Genomic DNA, 20172 nt, shown 5'->3' with positions numbered 1-20172 from the left:
ACGGCATAGGCTGCAGCCCCTGTGGCAGTGGGTTGCCATGGGCTACCGTATGTAGCCAGCAGCCAGCGTGAGCAGCCATCCAGAAGCCAGCGACTGATGTGCCTCACCTGGGAAGAGAGCAATGATGGTGCCAACTTGGGCCAGAGAAGCAACGTCCTCCACAACTAGGCTGAAGAACAAAACGACAGCAACTTGTCTGTTCCCCTCCCCGCAATTCCCCAGCACTGTTCCCATCCCCCCAATTCCCCAATAAAAATCTTTAAAACAAATGTATCTGTGCACTCACATATATGTATGGAAAGAAAAAAATGTTCTAAATGCTGACATGCAAAAATTGCACTTAATTGTGAAGTTCCATGTTTCAAGATTGTTTGACAATTTAAAAACATTAGATTAATATATAATAGGTCATTGGGATTTCTTAAAGAATTAATTTTGCCTAAAATTTTTCCCAGTATAGTTTAAATAAACTAACTTGTTTGCTTATCTAACTAGCATCTGATTATTTTACAAAGCCTCATTTTCCACTTAGTAACAATTTAGTTCCCAGTACCAAGTGGATCCTCCTTTAAGGAGACAGAAGCACAGACCTTTCCAAATAAGACCAACAAGTATCCAGACAGCATCTTTATGGGAGCAAAGCAAACTTCACTTTATGTCATAAGCAGGACATAAATGTTTTCCATAAACCAGAAAATATGTATTCAGTACCCAAGGATACATGAAATGTACTGTGCACTAGATTACTAGGTTGACTTTTATAGGGGGGAAAATTCTTATTCATCTTAAATTACCCACGAATCCACATTACTAAAACTCAGTTTCAATAGACAAAGAAGAATGGAGGCATGGTGCCACGATGATTGGAGATAAAATTCCAGAATGCTAAACTGAAGATAAAAAAAAAAAGCCATGCAGTTCCTGGTATATTTAATTCCTTTTATTGATACACACTTTAAACAATGAATTATTTCCTTTGATTTTTTTTTTTACTTTAGAGTCACCCTTAAAAGCTATTAAATTATCTACTTAGCAGGTTTGCTTGCCTGCTGAATTTCTCCTGGCTAGAATGAGATAAATGCACAATAATTGCTTCTAATCCCTCCTTTTCTGCAAATAGGTGGAAAGGATTGTCATCAGTGTTCTTAGAGTCTGTTGTGCTTTTTTCTTAGGATTTCCCCTCACTTCAATAAAAGAGTTGGAAGTAGTTACAAAAGGAAAGCGAGAGCTGGGAAAAGCTGATGGAAGATGATATTCTATTAAGACTTGTTGCTCAGAGTTCTGTTTGGTATCGTTTGTCTGAGGAAGTAGTACTTTCTCTTAAGCAAACAAATTCAGTTGTTGAAATCCAGCAACTATTCTATAATGTGTTTACTATATTCTTAACACTGAAGTCACAAATATTAAAAATATTTCTAATTTTTCTGTTTATAATCAAGTTACAGCTTTAATGAAAGCCAAAATTATAATTCAAATGGTTTAAAATGAATTAACCATATTGAGTTCTACTCGCCAAATACTCGTTACTCTCTCACCTCAAATTAATATGTACAGCTTGAATGAGTGGATTTACTATTATCTATTATACATATGGATATTTTATTTTTTACATATTTCATCATTTTATTAGGAATAACTCCAAATGAGTTATGAAGAAAACTTATTCAATTGAATTTGATTAGTTTTCCAAAAACTCTTAATGAAGATATGTTCACCTTTAAACATCTTTTCAGAGGTGACCCACCTATAATCTATAATTCATTATCTTTTAGGAGATAAACACCTGAATAGAATATAAAGTCAAGACATTTTGACTTGAAATACTTAAGCGAGGCAACTAATTCAGACATTGGCATTCAGAATACACTTTTGCTTTTAAGAAATAGTAAAACATTGCCAATCTTGCTATTCAGAATAAATCCTACTCCAGGTCATCTTTCTGGAACTTTAAAACTTTGAGGTCTTATGAGAGCCTCAGATATTATTGTGAAAAACAAACCTTTGAATGCAATACAAGATAATGTTCCCTCTATTTTGTTTAATGTAAAAGCATCTGTTGTATGGTTTACTTTCTTTGATAATTATTATTCTACTGATTGTTAAAACTGATTCTAAGCAGTCCACTCTGAGAAGGGAACTTGATGTTATTTGTGGAGATATGGGTGAATCAATTCAACAACTCAAGAAGTATAACAATGTCTTTACACTCATATTTCTCTAACTGAATATAATTTCTATTTTGAGCCCCACTCCACCAAAGGCACAAACTAAATCACACACAGTTCCAGTCTCCTCCCCCAAACCCACCCTCATATTTTCTCTAGGGTTATATCTAAGTCCCCAGGCACCAGGTAGAGGGCCATTCCACCTGAAGACACTGTCCACACAGGAGACTGCCAATGCCTCCTCATTCCTACCTTGTGTCCTGGTGATAGTCTTGCAGAAAACTGCTGCACCCTTCATTAACACCGCCAGGTCTTTTGAATTTGTAACTGTGCATTGGAAATATCTGGTTCTTATGTGGAGAACTCTCAGGCCATCTCAAGCCCATCTACCTAGGCATAGTACCTAGACATTTCTACCCAGTGCTTTCGAGTAACTCTGAGTTTGCAAGAAGTAAAGCAAAGGTTTCCTAGGTTCACAGATTCCCAAAGCCATATAGGGATCCTGGCATTTCTTAGCTTGCCTCCTCCTGTATTTGACTGAGCTGATGTGAAAAGAGAGAGGGGTTTCCTCTCATGCATACTTCAGGGTCTAACTTCACTTCCGTCCCCCTTCAATTCTCTTCTTCTACCTCAATTCCAGAGAGCAACTAAACTCTTCTTCAATTCTTCTAAATCATTTGTTTGTGGCATGTGTTGGGTTTAAAGATGGTGGCAAATTCTTTGACCTTTCTTCCAAAGAGAGGTGGGGTTTAATTCCCCTCCCCTTGGATCTGGGCTGGCCTCAGTGACTCACTCGAAACCTGTAGGCTATGGTGACAATAATATTATGTGACTTTTGATCAGAGAAGGCCTGCAGCTTCTGCTTTGGTCTCAGAACACTCACTCTTCAGATGCTTCCTCTCAGAACCCAGTCACCATGCTGTGAGAAGCCCAAGTGACATAGAGAGGCCATGGGTAGGTACTTTAGTCAAAAGCCCAGCTAAGCTCTTAGCCAGCAGACTGCGTCAATTGCTAGCCATGTGTGGGAGCCATCTTGGAGACTTAGCCTAGTAGAGCCTTCAGCTGACTCCTGTCCCAGCCAACACCTGACTGAGAGCTGCATGAAAGACTCCCAGCAAGAACCGCTCACTGAGCCCTTCCGAATTCCTAAACCATAAAATCGTAAGCAAAATTAAATGACTGTTTTAAGCTGCTAAGTTTTGAGGTAATTTGTTATGTAGCAATAGATAATCAGAACATGGCATACACTTTAAGGTCTTTTAAACTCAAAATCAGTCTTTTGCAACTCCAAAGCCTGAGAATCTTTGTTTCTCTGCCATCCAGTCAATTCACAATTACTTGGGAGAGATATTAAGTGGAAGAAATATGGTGAATAGGGTGGAAATACAGTGTACGGAACTCTTGGTTGTCACCCACCCCTAAGGGTACGACATGTTATATAAGAGTGAGAGGTTTATTGTTGTTGTTTCTCTTGCAAAAGGGGATGGTTTCAATTCTTGAAAGAGAAAAACATGATAATTAAAATGCTGATTTGAAAAGTAATATAATTTTCATACTTTAGGTAGTCTCAGGGCTTGGGGTATGCTGGGACTGTAACAATACAGGGGTGGTAGGTGGGTGGGGAGCAGAGCCAACCCAGATGGCATGCACACCCACTCTGTCAAACACAGCTTAGGGAGCAGGTACTAGACATGACAGGGAACCTCACAGAAGGCAGCATAGCAAGTCCACTGATGAATGAGTAGGATCTGCTCATTTCTCATGTGCAGGTGCAAGCAGGTACCATGATGAACATGCTTTCCAGATGAAGGGAACAGTTGATTCATCAGGCTTTTCCCAATTTAACACAATAACACACCAAATAACATTTCCTGGTATACAGCAGGTCCTCAAATTTGTTTATTGTCCTTTGATTATAATGTGGATGAGATGTCATAGGAACCTAAATCATATCTATCAATTAGCCTATGGTAAAATAAGTTTTTTATACTAATTCTTTCGTCAGTTCCAAGAACCTACTGACAACATTAAATGAGGACTTACTGTACTCTCTTTCAATCTCCTCTCTCCATCTGCCGCCTTTGTTTTGCTCCCTTTACCAATTACCTTTCTCTGTTCCTCACTCTGTGTGATAAAACATGGTTGTACCACAGTCCCTGAGTTTATACGTGCCAGTCATACATAGAGTTGCCTCAGTCTCAATGCTAAATTCCTCGGATGAAAACTGGGTTTCAGTTGAGTCAGGTGACTCAAGGGACCCAGTCAAATTAATCATGGCAGGAAGGTGGGGCTCTGTAGTACGACCACGGTTGGCAGGAGCCCATCAACCCTCTGCACGAGCTGAGCGAGATCAAGCAGTTCTTGGAGAAGGGGAATGAATCACTGTGAACATGGCAGATGCTCCAACGTTGTTTACTTGGTAAAGTGTCTTCTATATAACAATGCTCAATAAATCAGTTATTATGAATAACATTATTATCATTCTTAGTTTAATTATCAAAAAAGGCTCTATAAGCAGGGAACACATCAGACATTCATGGGGCAAAAATGGAAGAACTTCCTTCCTCCATGCCCCAGGCTGACCACAGGATCTCACTCTGACTGGCGTGTTTACTGCGAACATCATCAAAGCTGACCCATCCCCATCAGCCACTTCCACCACCTTTTGTAAAAAGTTTAGGACATGGCATAGCTTCAAACTAGTTTCTTAAACTTTCAACTACTAGAGCATTTTCCAGATACAGTATATATTTCTATGGTCAAGTTCACAGTTTGTACTTAAGTATCATAATCATGGTTTGAGTAGAAGCTGTTGGCAATCTGAATATGAAGGTTCTTCTCAATTGCCTTTGACTGTCAGCAAGGGCACAGAGCACCCCAATAATAACTGCTTTTCCAGACTTGCTTGTTGCAACAACCTCTTTGGCACCATTAGAATAAGTGGAATTTTTTTTTTTGTTTTAGATAGGATATTTTGAAAGTCTATTAGAGGATTCTGTCTGGGTTTCCTATTTGGTTAAATCAGTAGGGTTTTTTTTTTTCTTTCTTTCTTTCCTTAATTGAATTACTTATCACTGAAATTTTAATAACCACTTTGCAAGTCAATTGGGAAAGGTAACCAAACACAACCATATCAACTCTGCTGTTATCAGTTGGGAACTCTCTCCACCCTTTCATTTAAAGAAAGGGTTTGAGGGAATTATGGTAAGTGAAATAAGCCAGATGGAAACGGACAAAAACTGTATGATTTCATTCATGTGGAATATAAAACAAAAAAGAAACAAATGAACAAACAAAACAAAACAAAACAAAAAACAGACTCACAGATACAAAGGTTGGTGGTTACCAGAGGGGAATGGGGTAGGGGGAAGGTTAAATGGGTAAAGGAGGTCAAATGTATGGTGGTGGCTGGAAATTAGACTTTTGGTGGTGACACTATAGTGTATACAGATATCGAATTATAATGTTGCACACCTGAAATTTTTATAAAGTAACTAACCAATGTTTCAATTTTAAAAAAAATAAAATAAAGGGTTTGAAATCTGACACCATTGCACAGAGCCAACAAGACCAAAACTGCAGATTTTTAGAGCTCTAAGGGGTCTTGTTGATCATTTAGTCCCAATTTCTCCTTAAGGGTGATAAACTGAGTTCTAGAGAGAGGAAATGACCTCCCAAAGAGCATTCAACCAATCAGTGGAAGAACTGGGCTGGGACTTGGGTCTCCTGAAGTTCAGTCTGGGCCCTAAAAGTAAGTGCCTTGGACTTACCATGACTAAAAATGAAGTGGCAATTTGAGACAAAACCATTTTTGTTTCAGAATTATTACTGTTTCAGGAAGAGAGAGAGAATGAGAATGACAATGAATATCTGCTCCTGCAGAAGAGATCTGGCTTAAATAACCCTCGTTCTCAGTCTCTTTCATTAATACTTGAACATTTAAATATCAAAGGTGATTTGAGTATACAGAGGAGACACTAAAATGGAAGAAACAGGTTTAAAAGGGAACATCTTTTATTTGAATACTGAATACATTCTTTTAGTACACAAAGTGTGCTGAGAATGGAATTTATTAAAGGAAAAAACAATGTTGGGAACAATACAAAATGGAAAAAATATAATTTCTACTATAATACAAATGATAAATACATTAGCATTCTGTGAAGTCCACTTAAGGCAGTCTATCATCTGATAAGCTGTAGTTTAATTTAAACTTATTTCAGATGAGTATTTGGAATTATCGAAAAACGCTACATCCATAAAATTAAACAAAGCAAATGAAAGAGTGTATCACAATTCATTAAATATCATTAATGAAAACAGTACCTGACAATTAGAAAACAAAGTTTTTTCATTACAAAAAACTAGTGTTCATATTAGAGGTGACAGTGTTTTTATTTCTAACATAAGACACTTAATATTCCATATTGAAATTTATCTTTTGAGTTCAAAGAGTGTGCTCTGCCTGTTAGTGTAGAATGAATGACATGAATTTAGTTTTCAGTTCCTCCAGATTCTCAGAGCATCAGTAAGACAAGTCTCAGAATCATCATGAGGCTGGATTAAAATAAAAGAAAGGCAAAGTGAGGGGTCGCTCTTACATGGCATGAGACAGAAGGGCCCTGCGCTCCCCTAACCTGTGGTGTGACTAAACTCTGGCTTCCAGCATTCTCTCCTCCTTCTGCTCCTGGGAGCAGGGGTGATCTCATTTTCCCTGTATTTGAACTTCCCAGACATGACTGAATTAAGCCACTTACAAATGTCCACTGACTGAATGAGAAAAATCAGAACTCACTGTTCTTAAAATCTGGGATGAGGCTTTATGAGACAGAGGTTTTGAAGAAACACAAAACTTTCATAGTAAAGTAAGTCAATTAAAAAAAATAATCTAGGAGCAGTTTTGGGGGGAGGTATTATTACAGTCTCAGCTACTTTCCATTGATTAGGGTCTTGTCTTCTTAATGTGCAAACCCTACTTCTGATTCTTTCCACCATCAAGTATCATTTTTTAGGCAGGCCTATAACTGGAAAGCAGTCTTTGTAATCACAAAATCATAAACATAATGATTTTATATCCACAAATCATAAATATAATACACAGCCACACTAGAAAATTCTACAGAAAGGAAGAGGAAAATTACTTATTACGCTACCGCCCAGAGATAAACACGAATAGTTTTGAGGTCTTGGTTTTTTATACATAAACATATTTAAATTGAGATCACATTTTATTCATCCTTTAAAAAAATCTTATGTCAAGATTTGCCAATACTACTACACAGTTTTTGAAAACGTGACATGTAATGCCTGTTCAATATTCCATTAAGTGGACAAAACATTCATTGAAACATTTAGTTACTGGTGAATTTTTAGGTTGTCTTTAATTTTTCAATTTATCAGGTTTTCCATTAGAAATAAAGTTGCAATAAACATCAGTCATTGTATACACTCATTATTCCTTTGGAATAAATTCCAAAAGGTGAAAATGTATATCAAAGGATATGAACATGTTTATGGCTTTCAACATAGAAAGACAGCTTTTGGGAAGAATTAAAATTTTACCTATAAATTTTTACTTGGTAATATGCTTAATCTCACGGATAGAATTACTGGAATCAAATTAAGAGAAACTTGAAGCTCCCTAGTTATCTTTTTAAAAAATATTGTTTTCTCCCTTAAAAACTCAAAATAACTGCAGCAGACTGTCGCTCTAAGAGAGACTGAGTATCAGATTTAAATGAATACATTTACTGCCTCAGATGGGTAAATCTTGAGGCAAAAATGAGGCTTTCGTTTTTTAGTCTGAAAAATGGTAAGTGTGTACATGCGATCAGATACTATCGCAACACTAAGTGTATCCAACAAAAACGTTCATGTGTACATCAATACCAAACACAGAATGCATGATAGTTTAAGGGTTTACAGTCATGTTTACCATAATAAAAATTACTTTGACACTTTGCCAAAAATGCAGCACTTCAAAATGAGGGCAGATGAAAATATAGACCAATATAGTGTGTCTTACCTTAAACCTGCAACTAGGCCAGTTGGCATTACTTTCTTGGATCTCTTAAACCTCACACCCATCATGGTGGCCAGAAAGAACGCTGTAACTGAAAAACAAAGTAATGTATGAACCAGAGTTTCAAACATGTTATCAATGCTTGCTTGTGAAAGAAAGCGATCTCATTTCAGCTTTCTAATAGAACACTATTATGTTGCTATTTTCTTGGAAAGATATTGAGTTGCTATTTTCTTGAAAAGATGAAGTGCTCTATTAAAACACATTGTGAACTAGCTCTTCAGCAAGGTTTATGTAAACAAGCATGTTAAAATCCATTCTTGAAATGTCTTCAAAAGAAAGTCTTTTTCCAGCTTAAATTTCTATTTATAGACTACTCCTTAAAGATTAGGACCTGTCTTATTCAACATTCCTCAGCAATACTAGCCAGTATACCTGGACCCACAGGAGACACAAAAAATGTTTAGTAAACTGAATATAGGGAATACAATCACTATCTTTTTTTCAAGTAAGAACTAATTAATAAAATAATACTGTTTTAGTATTTAGAAGAAAGTGACTTTTTATTCTGTAGCTTTCCATTTTGGGACATTTGAAGCCTGGAGACAAAAAAAAGAAAGAAAAAAGAACTAGTCGAAGTTATAATATTAAATTCAGAAGCATCACACCAGCCTTTTAGGAGTTGACACAATATAAAGAGTAAGGTGATTTTATGTAAGAGATTAAGGCATTGATTAAGAACAGCTTTCAGAGAAAAATCGTTTAATACAATAAAACCCAAAATGATTGACAATAAACATGTGAACTATTTAAATGTATAAGAATACAAAGCCTTATATATCTATATCTTTATCCTCTAACATAATTTCATAATAAAAATATCCCTAGCTCCTAATTAAATTAAGAAAATAAACAAACCACCAAATCTCTTTTTCTCCCTCAAATATAGAACTGATACACTTTCTCTTCGTTTGTAGTTTTCTCAATACCCCACCAGTGCCCTTGGAATAATAATCAAATTAAATAAAGAAAATTTCCTAGGTGTAGTTTTTCCAAACCTTCACTGCATTTCTCTTTCAAGCTAGACAAAAACGAGCCAAGCATCTTGGCTGCTTTAAACACACACGAGTTTCCGTTTTTTCTGTGGATATTTTCCTACAAAGCCCAACAAGGGAAGAAACTACAAAAGGGTCAACCTTGCTTGTCTAGGTTAAGTCTTGAGGCAAAGAAGGAGCTAAAAGCTATATGTTAATTAAATAAAATAATGCAAAGCTGGCTCTTTTTAGGTATTTTCCCAGCAACGCAAACTATACTAAATATACATTTAGGAGAGTTAACAGAAAATCTGGGCATAATTCATTGCTTTTTCTAATTTTCATTTTACTTTTCTAGTGACAAGTTTTATAGAAATATTTTTCTGAGCTGGAAGGCCTAGTGGCAATGTCATTATTTTTGATTGGGTCTGCCTAGGAAGGAAGAAGAATTGTGTTCAGTCTTGACACATGTATATGGCCACTTGCCATCCGACTATATATCTTCTAGAATACTCAGTATAGGGCATCAAAAAAGCTACCCCAAGGTTCAATTCTCCACAACTGGGAAAAATGCCTTACTTACATAGTGACAGTTTTACATCCCTCCTGTCATTGGAGACACGGTAAGCTCCATAGCCAGCTAAAAATCCAAGAAAAAGACCAGCAATCAAAGACAGGATACCACCTGGAAAAAAAAGTATGTACTCAGAAAGAGAATCACAAAACGAAAGGAATTTCTTCAAATATGATACATGCACCTTCAAATGTATTTCTACTTGGGCACTGTGACTGAACAAAGCCAAACTAATGATAGGCCAGTTTCTAAAAAATGACTTTCATGCTGAACCCAAAATGCAAGGCAGAGGAACCCCACATGCATAGCAATGCAGGGGTTAGGCATCACCTGAGGGAATAAGAAAACCTGCCTTGTAGTAGTAGTGGTTTTGGCCTTGAGGGCATGATGTTGGGAAATTAGTGGACCTATTTATGTCTCTCTCTCTCTCTCTCTCTCTCTCTCTCTCTCTCTCTCTCTCTCTATCTGTCTGTCTATCTATCATCTATCTATTTATCTATCTCTGTTTTTCCTTTTTCTTTCCTACTCTCCTTGACTCCATCTTTTTACTGTGAGGTTGTGAGGATAAAAATAAGATGCAAAGCTATTTTTAGTGTATAGGGGTAGAAAGAGAAGTGCTGTGCAAATCAAATACTGGTTCTATTTTGAATAATTAACAAAACTTCTGGCCTCAAGATGTCAGGGTTCAGGGATGAATGGTGACTACACTGAGAAATGGGAAGAACCAGGGCACTGACACAGCCAGCCAGCCCCGAACCCATCGACCCAATGTACCAGGGCACTGTGACAAACACCAAGCACTTTCTGTGCACTCGGCAGTGGGTTACATACCAGTAACACTAAACAAGATACACAATCCTCTCTTCATGGAACTCTCTATTTAGAATCTCTGTGTTTGGAATCCCTAGGAGTAGGGTCAAGGTATTTCTGTTTTTTAAATATCCATAGGAATTCAGGTTGCAGTCAGAGTTAAGAACCACTGGAGCAATATAAGAGCAAGCGCACGTGAGTGCGCGCGCGCGCACACACACACACACACACCCAGCATCCTGAATGAGAAGCCAAATGCCCTAGGTTCTAGTCCTAATTCTTACTGCCTACAGGATTTTGGTTAAATCACTTGGCCTCTCTGAGTTTGATCAGTTGCAAAACAGGGTTAATAAGATTATCCATGTCAAATATGTATAAAAAGGCTAGAATGCTACAGTTGGAAATAATATTAAATTCCTCATTGCTCCTCCCAACCTCCAGCCAAATCTATTCTCCAAACACAGCAATATGATCTTTTAAAAACATCCATCTGGACAGGTCACTCCCCTAATTAAAAACCCTCAGTGAGTGCTTCCCGCTCTGTTGTTGCAGCCCGGGTCTTCTTTCAGTTCCTTGAATATGCCAGAGGCTTTCTTTCTCACGGCTTCCAGACAATGCTGTTCCTTGCCTGGACTGCTCTTCCTGGGCAACTGCAGCTCCCCTTTGGATGGTGCCTGAAGTGTTCGTTTCTCAGAGATGCCTTCTCTGACCCATCATTCTGAATGAGGGCCCCCATTACAGCCTCCCATTGGTCATCATCATGTATTTATACACCTGTTCATGTATCTAATGTCGGTCTCCCCCACTCACTTGTGAGCCCCATGTCTTTTTGCTCACTGCTGTCTTCCCAGGGCCCAAAACAGTGCTGGGTACACAGGCAGCCCTAGATAAATACTGACAAAATGCATGCCTGGGTGCTCACGATCAAGCAGAAGTCAGATAAAGTCATAGTTAAGGAGATTATTCTATTTCATCCTAACAGATTAATTTACAAATGAGGACTCAAGGCCCAGGAGTTAAAACAACTCGCATGAGCATCAGAGCTAGTAACAGTAGTGTCAAGAGCAGAACTTGGGCCTGCGAGATTCTGTGGCCTGTGCTCTTAACCCAATTATGCTATAAGAGTGGGCTTCTTTGAACACATAATACCCCCAGGGGCTTCCAGGGTAACTCAGTGGGGAGCTCTCACAGGAGGCCAAGGAACCATTGTGCAGCTGAGCAACAAGCCCCTGAAATCAGAGATCTTACAGCTAATGCGATTTCATTTGTTCCTGAAGAGATTTGGGTTAGAATAGTAAAGTAAATCCCTCCCCTTATCCCTTCCCCCACTCCAATTCTCTACCCCACCCCCAAACCACTTCTTCTCACCCCTCTAAAAGGCAGGCAAAAATATCTAGATGTTCTTTCCTGTTCTGTAATACAGGTTATTTAGACACGTCTTTGACAACAAAAACTTTTCAGTAACAATCCTATCAGGATTTAAACTGAGTACCCTTTAAAGTAGACTATGAAACATCAACTTTTGAGAATCGTTGTATACAAATCTTACTTCAGTGCCATCATTTTTTTTCCAACAAATATATATATATATATATATATATATATATATATATATATATATATATATCCAGTGTGTTATATACATCCCCAGTGTTATATTGAGAAAAAATATAAGATCAAACAAAAATCTAAGGTGAGTTACAGGCTCTCAGGAATCTTAGAAGAGAACCTATTCTAGCCTGCCAGCCCCTGGAAATATGCCTCACCTTGGACTTCTTAGCAATTTCTAAAGAAGGAAATAACTTTTGATAACTGTGTAGACCTGTTTTTTTCACTCAAGCTCAAGTCCACTAATGTCACAAATATTTGAAATATACTTCATTTTAAAAATACAAATACAAGAGAAATATCAGACACCATGACTGTACATGTTTCTACCTTTAAACAAAGTAAAATACAAAACGTTGTTCTCCATGAAAACACTTTATCAACTGGGTTTGGTTTTTTTCTTCTTTTCGACAGGGATGGAGAGACAACCTCAGATATGATATTTAAGTATTTAATGAACTTTCCTTTCCAACACACAATGTCAACATAATTCAGTTTTTTTGACACTATGACTATGTGAACAAAAAAATTTCCTCATTTAGTAATAAGCCAGTAGCCCTGAGAAGGTTAAATCAATTAACTATGCAGCTGATAATGACAAATGAAATTAGAATTCTGTGGTGGAACGAGACTGGGAACCCCAGATTGGAATGCTCTGCCATGCCCAGCCCTACATAACCCCTTCCTTCCACAAATCCCTTCCCATCCTGCTTACAGACCCTCAGTTAATCCCAGCACAACACCACCACCCCACCGTCATTTTCATGAACAATCTGGTTTGGGCTTACCTCTCCGCTTATATCCCCAAATACTTCCGAATGTCACAAAGGCTGCATAACCAAAGCCAACAAGGTCCATTGGCGAGATTGCAATTCTAAAGCGAGCGGGAAGGGACAAATTTTACAAAATAAAGAGAGTTTGGGGGAGCAAATATATATAAAAGTGACAATGCATGACACAGAATTATAGAAATTAATTTCTCTAGTCTACTAAAAAAAAGGGAAGCTAGATCTTCTCTCTCCCAACACTTAACCACTGTCCGCCCTCCACGCTCATAACTCTCAAGCACACTCAGGTTGATTCTCCTTTTCTTCTCTTCAAGACCTGCTGTACCCTCAGCTGTTAATTTCCTTTCACTTCCCCAAGTAAGATTTCTGCTGTGGTGAGCCAGGCCTCCTCACTGGAGACACCGCCACAATTTTCGCTTCTCATCATGCCTGGGGTGACCCCCTCTCCCCACCTACACACCCCAACCACCTTCTATCCCCACTCCCGTCTGTACCTTCTTCCCCTTCTTAACTTCCTCCCGACATCCTTAGCCACTCTAGCCTGCACCATCCACCTGGTCTGGAGAAAACTGCTCCTTTCTCTACATTCCTTGACATTAGCAACTCCATCTTGTAATTCATTCATATTTTTTACAGATATTCGTCCCCCCATTCCCCTCACACAAAGAACAGAAAAGGGGTAATATGGACATTTGCTGATTGACTGAACCAGATTCACTTTAGACATTTGCTTTGACTCTGGCTGTTAGGATAGCTCTTTTGTGGGGGCAGAGGCATCCACACTTAATCAATAGTAAATCACTAACGAATATAATGAAGCCCTGGCATGAAGTTAACTGAATGAGAATGATACCCTATTATGCATCACACTGACAGCAGTTGAAACATACCTCCAGGGGTGAGAAGTCCCACTGAAGTCCTGCTCACGATTCTCTCGGATGGAGGAGACAGTATGCTGGCTACAGGCTGGAGACATGGACACTGGTTACTAGTGGCTGTTGGTCCTTGGATCATGGCCCATTCTTAGGGTCAAATCTCCCCAAAGTGAGGGGAATAGATGAGATGAGCTATAAAGGTCCTTGTAGCTTTTTAAATTCCAAGAGTCCTTGTGGTAGTTTCAGATCTTAAGTTTTTTACATCTATAGTTCCTTCATGGGGAAAATATCTTTGTATATATGAGGAATAATGTATAAAATTTCTTTGCATTTTTAGTTTTCTCACTGCTTGTCAATTAGGTTAACCTGGTCTTTTATTTCCTGTAGCAATTGGTAACAAACTGACCCAGGAGAACAGTAAAAGGGTTTTGAGCTTATCTCAGAGAATAAGCTAGAACTTACTGTGAGGAAGGATCTTAATGGAGAGAACCCAAGGCATTGGAGGAGATAATGGTACTGAAAAGGAGGCAACACTGAAAACTCCTCTACATCTGTGGGAAGAAGAATTAAAACAGGGGAACTCAACTGTGCCCAAGAAGTGGCCCAGTGGGGCTGAATGTGTAGGAAGGACACGTATTCAAAAACCACTGTTGACTGACTGATGGATAAATAAATAACAATAATGAAGACGATGTTTTTGAGCAATTACCATGTGCTAGGCAGCATTCTAAGGCCTTACATGTACCAACACATTTAATGATGTACTATCATTATCCCCATTTTCCAGATGAGGAGACTGAGGCACAGAGAATAAAGCAAGACCTCTGAGCTCACACAGAATCAAGATTTCAGACTCAGAGAAGTTTCGATCCTAACCACTAGAAATAATAGTAATAACTCTCATAATTGAGTTAGTTGCCTGAAAAAAAGTGAATATGCAAACGAAACTGATGTTCCTCAGAGTTTTTAAATTCTGGACTCATCAATTCTGCTTGGTCTCATTGCTTAAAGTTGTGAGCACACTGCACTGTTTCCCATCTCACCAAATGGAAAACTATCTTCAGCCCTATAAGCATCTCAGGCTCAGTCCTCCTGTCTTTCTCAAAGAGTTAATCATATCCTACAGTGCATGCTTGGCTTCAAACCTGATGCCACCATTTACTAGCTGTATAACATTAGACCTGTTTGTTAATCTTTCTGTAACTCAGTTTCTCTACCTGTAAAACAGGGATAATCGAAATATATACCTCACAGAGCTGTTAGGATAATTATATGAGTTAATACTGTACAGCACTTAGACTAGTGTCTCGCACATACGGAGCACTCCACAACTATTAGCTGCTCTGAAAATGACTATTTTTCTCTTTCACCCTTATAACCCATTTTTAAACTTGACATGTATAAAGTCCACTGAGAAAACAACTGAGGTAGGGTGGATTTATGATTCAGGCATTTAATGAATCAAACCATAACATTACAACTTATACCTACCGACTTCCATTTAATAACTATTTATTAAGCATTTTCTTTGTGCAAGGCAGTAGGAAGCAATGAAAATGCCCTCAGACAAGGCCCTGGTCTTCCAGGACTTACAGCACAAAATAACAGAGGACGTGGATACGTGAATGAGCCCTAAGAGGAGAGGCATGGGCAACTCACAAGGCTTGGGAGCCTGAGGAAAGATTCCTAGAGGAAGCAGGGTCCCGGCTGGGACCTTGGGGAGAGTAGAAGCAAGCCACGTAAAGAGGGTGGCAAGGAAGGGCATCTTGTAGGCCGAGGGAAAACATGTGCAAAGGCCTAGTGAGAAAGCATGACATGTTTTCAATGGAAAGAAGTACAAAGGGGGTTGAAAAAAGAGATGAGGCTGGTGAGAAAGACAGGACTGGACTCCCATGGACGGGAGTTCGGTTTCTGTCCCAAGAGCAGTGAGAAATGCATGAAGGGAGCCTCATAATCAGATCTCAATTCCAGCAAGCACTTCCTGGCTGGCGTAGTGGGAGATGCGTTGACGTGAGGATGGGAGATAAGCTGAGAGGCTGTTGCAGTATGCTAAGCAATAGATGATGGTAGCCCGGCCTGGAAAAATAGCAACAAGGGTAGAGAGAGGTAGAGAGATTCAAGAGGTAGAACCAATAAACCTGGATCTGCGAGTGCGGGGGAGAGGGATGAGTCAGAGATGAGTCAGGTTTCTGGCCTGGACCAGTAGGAGAGGTTGGGGGGGGGGTGCTGGGGAGACTCCATGCTATCCCCTGAAAGAGGGAGCACTGGAATAGCAGTAGGTGTGTGGTGAGGGAAGGAAGTGACCAGAAATGATGAGACTATTTAGTCTGAGATGCTTGACACACAGGCAGGAAAGCACCCGTATATACAGATCTGAAGTTTACAAGAGAGATCACTCAGCATTAGATAGTAGGCTGGGGGCCAAATGCTTTTCTTAAGCCAAACTCTGGGTGCAAACCACTGCTTCTTCTCCCTCCTCCAAGTCCCCCAGCTCTTCCTTTGATGCTCTTGGGGCCCTACCCTCTTCTACTTGGCAGAGTTGGCTAAATTGGGTTTATCTCTCCTCTCAGCCAGTCAAGCTCCTTGAAGGCAAAGCTCAGGTTCAATTCATCTTTGTCCTCACAGCACCAAGCTCACTAGCACGCGTAAGGCAGGTGCTTAGTAAATACTTGCTGAATGAATGAGTGAGCCTAAGGCACAATTTCTGTCTGAAGGCACTCTGTAACTGACCTACCCCAGGTATAACTCAATGCCAGAACACGGCCAACCCCTGAATCTTCTCAGTGAACTGTGTTGTTCTAAGGAGGCAACGTCAATCTAGTCTCAATCCTTGCAAGAAGTTTCTGTACTCAGAGAAAACTCAGACAAAAAACAACCACCCCTCCTGCTCCTTTTCCATGGCAGCACCATATGACCTACCCAGAAGCACACATGAAAAGCCAGAGGCTGTGTTAACATGAAAGGAATAGGGGTGACGGATGAGGTGGGACGCATCACGCGCTCCCATCGCAAACGAGATGCTCAGCACTTAGAAAGGCCAGAAAGCATCTTAGGCGCAATGCAGCAAAATAACTTACTGTACCTTGTACAAAACGAGGTGACAGGGCCCTGCCTTGACCCTAGCCCTGCAAAATTTAGGGGACCCATTAAGAGGTTTTCCGTAAGCTACTATATAAAAAGCATCTTCACATGTTGGGCATCAACAATTACCTACCTCTGAACTCCCTGAGGCTCAAAACACATTTTCGAGTGAAGTCTGGGTGGTGCTAGACAGGTTAAAACCCTGCCAAGCATTTTTGCAACGATCCAAGAGCCCCGCCTCTCTCTAGCTACAGGAAGGTTGGAGGAAGGACAGGTGAAGATTCGAGAGAAGGAAGAAACTTGGGAACTTTCCAGGAGGATCAGCGAAGCGATCCCTGGGAGAGCAGACCTCATTTCCTGCAAAAACCTACCAAGGTCCTCCGTATGACTGCTTATTTTTGCGCCTCTGCAAGAAAATTCAGGGCAGGAAGGTCTCGATTGCGCGGGGTACAACTCACCTGTACCCCCACGAGCCCTCCTTGCGGCTGAAACCAAAAGTCGGGAGCCAGCTGCGGGTAAACTTCGTACCTGAAGACTGCAAGCGATCCGCGTCGCCAGCGACTTGCGACTCTGCGCCCCACTTTCCACGCAGTCGGCAGGGGCCGCTGGTTCCGGACCGCGCCTGCCTTGCTGCGCGCATGCGTTGCGTCCGTATCTTCCTCGGTTCAGTGTTGCTTCATCCAGGCCCGCCCGGCGGAGGGGAGGCGGCCAATCCACTAGGTCACCTGGAGTGTTCGCGCTGATGTAACGTAACAGGCAGCGGCCGGATCGGCCACTGATTCTGTTTGCCCCGCTTTCGGCCCTGGCCCCGAGCTGGGGTCTGGGGTCCGCTGCCTCCTGCCTGTCGGAGCGGAACTAACAAGCATGCGCGCGGAGTGGTCTGGGTGTAGCAGGAATCTCAGAATGCGAAAGGTTTTCAACCCTGAAGCTCATTCCAGTGGATATTTGTGTTTACAGCAACCCGGGTCTTTTACATACTCTCCAGCAGGTTGTTCCTGTTTCCAGTGGAGAGAGCCAAAGCCTCCGTGGGGTGCCAAGATTAGAGCCCAAGTTTGTCTGTTTTCAAAGCACGAGCATCCTTCATTACACCACATAATCTACCGGATCATCTAGATGTGGCAGGGAGATCAGACCCTTGTTTTATACTCCAAGCCCAGGATCAGTTGGGCTTAATTAAGTATCTGAAGGGAAAGGTATATAGTGTCAGAATTGGAAGGCGCTGTAAATTTGTCTAGTCCCAGGATAATCCGTTCCCACAAAGAAACTTGACTTGGAATTATGCCTCCCAGTAGCAACTCATCTCAGTCCAGTGTTGCTGTCTAGGCCGCTTCCTTATATAATAACCCATCTAGGAGTCATTAAGCAGCTCTAAGAGTGCTGTAGGGCTGGGAATAATAGCATTTTCTTTAAAAACAAATACCCGAGACTATACATTAAATTCTACGAAATTTGTATGCTTAATCTATTTCATGTACTTAAAAGTGCTTATGAGAAGTAATGTGACTAACTTGTGAGAAACCTGTGTTGGTCCTAGGGAGTTAAGATTCCTGAAGAGTCACAGGCGAGTTGATGGCAGGCACTGGAATGGATTAGAGGGAGTGGTGTCCTGAAGTCTGGCTGAGTTCTCCCAGCACTCCTTTCCATCCCCTTTTATTCCCATCCTTGCCCCCGCCTGTTCCCTTTCTCTCTCTTCAGACTCTCAGGACACTTTCCCTATTCAGAATAAAACTAAAACCATCTTGGAACGTATCAGTATCTTAAACTGATGTGAACCCAGGTAAATAACTTCCCCCTGGACCTCAGGGCCTGGATTTATAAGATGTTGCTCTGGATGCTGAGTTCCCTGACACTCCTGTCACTGAGATATTAGTAGACACAGCCTCATGACGTTCCTACTCAAGGCATGTTTTACCTAAACCTAGAGGAACAAAACTTTGCATGCTATGGAAATTCTATACTCTTGGACATGTGGGAACAAAGTTCTTAGGCCATGGGGCCATTGTCTTCTCAATTTATATGCCATCAGCTGCCACCTACTCCAGCTACTGGTAAGGTTAGCGCACGAGGTGGGGGTGCAGCAAAGCCTATTTCCCTCTACCTATTTGTAAAGCTTTCAATTCATGATCCACAGTAGAGGCACTTAACTTGCAATGTGCCATCACCCCCTTCAGTAGTCTGGAGAAATGCACAAGGTAAAATCCAAAGGATTGCCAAGGAAACCAATTTTATTGAAATGCAGTTATCAAAATACTAAACATTTAAATCTGTGATGCAATAGATGTGCTTCTTTATTAAGTTACAAGATCTAGGAATGGGTTTAATAATTACCATAATTTCCAAGTAGTGGTACACATAAACAATACTTTGAGGTATTTATAACATGTGAACATCTGATTCTTAGTGATGACAGTCATAGGTACTAATACTACTGTGGGTTGCTGCCTATTTTCCTAATGGAAAGAAATGCTAAATTTTCATTAGAGGTTGGTGAAAAGTGGAAATTTCTTTTTCTGACCCAAGTTCTCAGATCTCCTGATCTCCATTCTCAGGTCCCTCTGGATTCGGAGAATTCCCAATCTATGGTAATGCAGGTTTTCATAAGGTGTATGTAGGTGGAATTAGAGACAGCAAGAGCAAGGTTGAGAGAGCTTGACTGACAGACTGGCTGCTCAGGCAGGGTCTCACCTGATGTTTACACTTCAGTGAGTGCCCTGTGGTTCCTGAGCCTGGGCCTCGTTATCAAAAGTTCAGAAATTCAGTTTGTATCAGTTCTTCCAGGGGCACCCTGGCTTTGGGAGATTGATTCATAAAAACCAAAGTCACAGGAGACTTCCTGATTTTTAAACAAATAGACAGACAGACAAACAAACACAGCCTGGTCCTTGATTCTTCTCTTCTTCCAGATCCTACATGGTGACTTATCGTTTGGGCCTGTTCATCAGTAAAAGAAATTTTGAACAAGCATCCCAATATATGTGTAATGTTTATTTCTAAATTAGACACATACTGCTGTGCTAATATGCTATGAATATCGTGAATACAAATATATGTCAAAATAAAATACATAAGACTTTAAAAGGAGACTATGAAAATGATAGGACTAATTAGATATTTCCTATATTTAATTTTTAAAAAACTGACATAGTTCTTTCTGTCCCATGTTACAGTATAATAATTTTTATTCTGTCTCCTTTTCTAATAATACTTTTCTGAGC

At 40.1% G+C, this 20172-nt stretch overlaps 1 protein-coding gene across 4 annotated transcripts in view; it reads right to left on the bottom strand.

Annotated features, from left to right (window-relative positions):
• Window positions 1–17790, bottom strand: part of TMEM14A (transmembrane protein 14A) — a 30944-nt gene extending 13154 nt beyond the window's left edge. Inside the window, exons 1-6 of one of the 4 annotated variants that reach the window (XM_019658744.1) lie at window positions 17486–17769; window positions 13892–13967; window positions 13002–13087; window positions 9805–9906; window positions 8191–8278; window positions 6162–6722 (exon numbers count right to left, since the gene is read on the bottom strand). In XM_019658744.1, coding sequence (XP_019514289.1) covers window positions 6683–6722; window positions 8191–8278; window positions 9805–9906; window positions 13002–13087; window positions 13892–13967; window positions 17486–17597 — 504 coding nt within the window. In that variant the 5' untranslated portion in view covers window positions 17598–17769 and the 3' untranslated portion in view covers window positions 6162–6682. Of the gene's footprint in view, window positions 1–6161; window positions 6723–8190; window positions 8279–9804; window positions 9907–13001; window positions 13088–13891; window positions 13968–14338; window positions 14428–17485 lie in introns of those variants that run through there. The other 3 variants (XM_019658742.1, XM_019658743.1, XM_019658745.1) reach the window with 3 other exon arrangements.
• Between the last annotated feature and the right edge of the window lie 2382 nt (window positions 17791–20172).

This window comes from Hipposideros armiger, unplaced genomic scaffold, assembly GCF_001890085.2.
Source record: "Hipposideros armiger isolate ML-2016 unplaced genomic scaffold, ASM189008v1 scaffold_288, whole genome shotgun sequence".
NCBI classification, from domain to species: Eukaryota; Metazoa; Chordata; class Mammalia; order Chiroptera; family Hipposideridae; genus Hipposideros; species Hipposideros armiger.
Note: the sequence above shows the minus strand (reverse complement) of the source record. Positions and strands in the feature narration are given on the sequence as shown.